The sequence below is a fragment of the Pygoscelis adeliae genome, unplaced genomic scaffold (genome assembly GCF_000699105.1).
Source record: "Pygoscelis adeliae isolate BGI_AS28 unplaced genomic scaffold, ASM69910v1 Scaffold252, whole genome shotgun sequence".
Classification (NCBI taxonomy): Eukaryota; Metazoa; Chordata; class Aves; order Sphenisciformes; family Spheniscidae; genus Pygoscelis; species Pygoscelis adeliae.
The window spans coordinates 1,152,178-1,155,048 of record NW_008824185.1 but is presented as its reverse complement, the minus strand read 5'-3'; the positions used below and the strand labels follow the sequence as shown (position 1 = coordinate 1,155,048).

The 2,871-nt window shown below is 39.3% G+C and overlaps 1 protein-coding gene across 4 annotated transcripts in view; it reads left to right on the top strand.

Annotated features, from left to right (window-relative positions):
- Nucleotides 1–2,442, top strand: part of LOC103925716 (aminopeptidase Q) — a 60,809-nt gene extending 58,367 nt beyond the window's left edge. For all 4 annotated transcript variants that reach the window (XM_009334464.1, XM_009334463.1, XM_009334462.1 and 1 more), the window contains 2 exons: nt 650–725; nt 2,216–2,442. In XM_009334464.1, coding sequence (XP_009332739.1) covers nt 650–725; nt 2,216–2,362 — 223 coding nt within the window. In that variant the 3' untranslated portion in view covers nt 2,363–2,442. The remainder of the gene's footprint in view (nt 1–649; nt 726–2,215) is intronic.
- Nucleotides 2,443–2,871: the final 429 nt, after the last annotated feature.

The window sequence follows — 2,871 nt, the reverse complement described above, 5'->3', positions numbered from 1 at the left end:
CTGTCACAGAGTGCGTTCCTGCTGCCTTTTGTGGCAGGGGAGTCCATCGGGAGCCATTAGTGGCAGCATAACCAAGACCCGCCATCTGGGAGCATTCAAATGCGTATCTGTAGTGCTAACGCCAGAAAAGGCAAGTTGAAGCAGGTTTGTGTCACACCAACTTGTTCCCTTACAGAGCTTTTCTGTGTTCCATACTGATGAGAAATTTGCTGGGAAACTGACCCATTATTTTCAAACTAAAAGAATAGTGTGGGCGTTAATTTATACACCATCCTCAAGACACCAACAGAAACACCGAGCTGTTAGAATCATTACTGGTTAGCCTTTCTAGCTCAGTTTGGCTGTATAGGCTCACAAAGATTATCTGTTTCAAGCAAAGAATTCATGTTACCGAAGTAGAAATACTAGATCTTACCGGAAAATGAAAATGAAGGGTAATTAATGTGCTTCATCCTGCTCAAACGTCTAAATTGAATGTTAATGATATTTCTTTAAAAGGGGGAAAAAAGTACACAATTGCAAACTTCATCTTAGTTGGTATTTCCAACATGGTAAATAATAACTAAATAGTGGGAATGTTTTCAAATGAGATTAAATGTAGTATATTTGCTGACATGCTGTTTGAAGGACCTGTATCTCAATTTTACAGGTATGGAAAGGAATTATTACATGATGTATTAAAAGTCATGGGAAGATTTGTCAATACAGATGTACAGATCCAAGAGGTAAATCAGAGAAGCAGTTAGTTTTAACTTTATTGCCAGTTTGTAAATACAGGTTTTTAAATCTCTTGTTTTTTAAAGAAATCATAGAAAGTACTGTTTAATGTTGCTGTGTTGAGACATTGAGAAAAATACTTCCTCATCTGTGAAATAAAAATATGAACATGCACCCACAGCTCTGCAGTCCGTGTGTGCAGTTGGTTGTTAAGCATGGCATGAAAGTGAGCTTTTGTGCAGGGATGGATGTCGTCCGGCTCTGTGTGGTTGCAGCGTAAGAGGTTGCCTGCCCATGCGCTAAACAGATGGCCTGCACGTGTCATACGGTTCTTTCCTGTTGATTGCGTGGCAGCCCAGATGAGCCCATGAACAATACTTTATAACTGGGCTGCTGTACATCTGGAAAAAGGGAATGAGTTTTGGGAAATCTGCTGAAGGGTGGAAATCTGTGGGAGGTGGCTGGAGGCTGTCTTATTTTATTCCCCACAATAATACATGTGTTAGTGCCTGGGACAAATCAATAACTATCACTGTTTGCTTCATTCTCTTTGCTTGTTCTTTCGCCTCCAGTCCATGTCTCCCTAGATTCTTTCCCAAAATATTATTTTCTTAACAGCTCAGCTTTTGTGCTTGTCTGCATGTGATGCACATCTCTGTGCCAGCCCTGAACTATTAGTATCTGTCATTACAAGAAAAATTTTGCTTCCCATTTTTGCTGTTGATGCATACGTATAGCAAGTAACTGAGAAGGGATGCTTAATGAGGAGAGCAAATTCAGAGCCTTAGCTCCTAAAATCAAAGAAATCTCTCTTGAACATTCATGAACTATAAATTTTTCACCTTATGTTCTTTAGGGACAAGTTAATTCCCTGGGATGGCAAAAAGCAATAGCCCAATGCCAGCCTTTAAATTAACCTTCAGGTTTGGAACTGAGTCCCAGTAAATATTATCAAAGCTCTCTCATTTTCCTTTTTAAAATCTATCTGTAGAGATCACCTTTGCCGTGATGTCTACAGGAAATGTACCAAAAGTTGGGCTGCTGTCATGTTAGGTTCCTGCTTGTCATGCTGCCACCTATCTCATTGCTCTTCTTGTTCATTTCCTGCTCCCCCCATGTATTCCTTTGCTGTTCTTCAGTCCTCTCTTGTCTTCTGCTCATTAGACCGATAGAAAAGACTTCTTGCTCTGTGACTGTAAAGCAGGCAGCACACGAGGATTCTGCTACCCACCTAGTGCTAGACACTGTGTGGTACCACCAGTACTAGTGAAGCTGGCTCCATTTGAAAGGATTTTCAGAGGGATGGCAAAAGGGCACATTCCTGATGTGCAAGGAACTTTCCCACCTTAGTGTTAATCAGTAAGCTTGCCCCACCCCTTCCTTACTTTCTGCCATCTCCCCCTTTTCTATGCACTTCTGCCTAAAGCATCTGTCAGGTACACAGTTGCTTGCTGCAAGTGAAGTTATGTGAACTAAGCTCATGTGTTTATTTCTTCAGTTGCAGGTTTTTTATAATGCTACACTGGAGGAGGATGAGAGAGTGGCTACTACTCTACTACTGGAGTTTACAAAATTTGAAAATATGGAAAGGAGAGAACTGCTAATCAAAGTTGCCAACTGGTTACAGAAAAATGTAGATGATTGACTTGGAAAACAATTTCCAGTATATTTTACAGTGTGATTCACTAGCATTTTGGTATTCATTTTAAGATGTAATTAAAGATAAAGCACATTTTTATGAGTCCTGTGGTTGTCTTCCCTACTGGAAAGTCAAGCTAAAATCATTCACAAAGAAAAGAAAGATTCAACAAAAGAAATGAGAGATATATTTTCATATTATATCTAAATGAATTTCCTACTGGATGAGTTGTTAGTAGCGATGTGTTGCTAATAATAATCTAACATATAGATACAGTCCTAAATCCTTTGTTTTTTCTGAATATCAGAATGAAAGGTGTGGTACAAGTTTGTAGCAAAAACACATGAGGAAGCTGGAAAAGTTTTATATTCTGTTTTGCTTATGATTTGTACTGTGACCTTGGGCAAGTCATTTAGTCTGTCTCTCTCTACTTCTACGTTTGTAAATTGCGAAGAGGACAATAATTTAAAACAGTGCCATGAAACATAAACTTGAGAATGGCTTCAGAGCCTTAG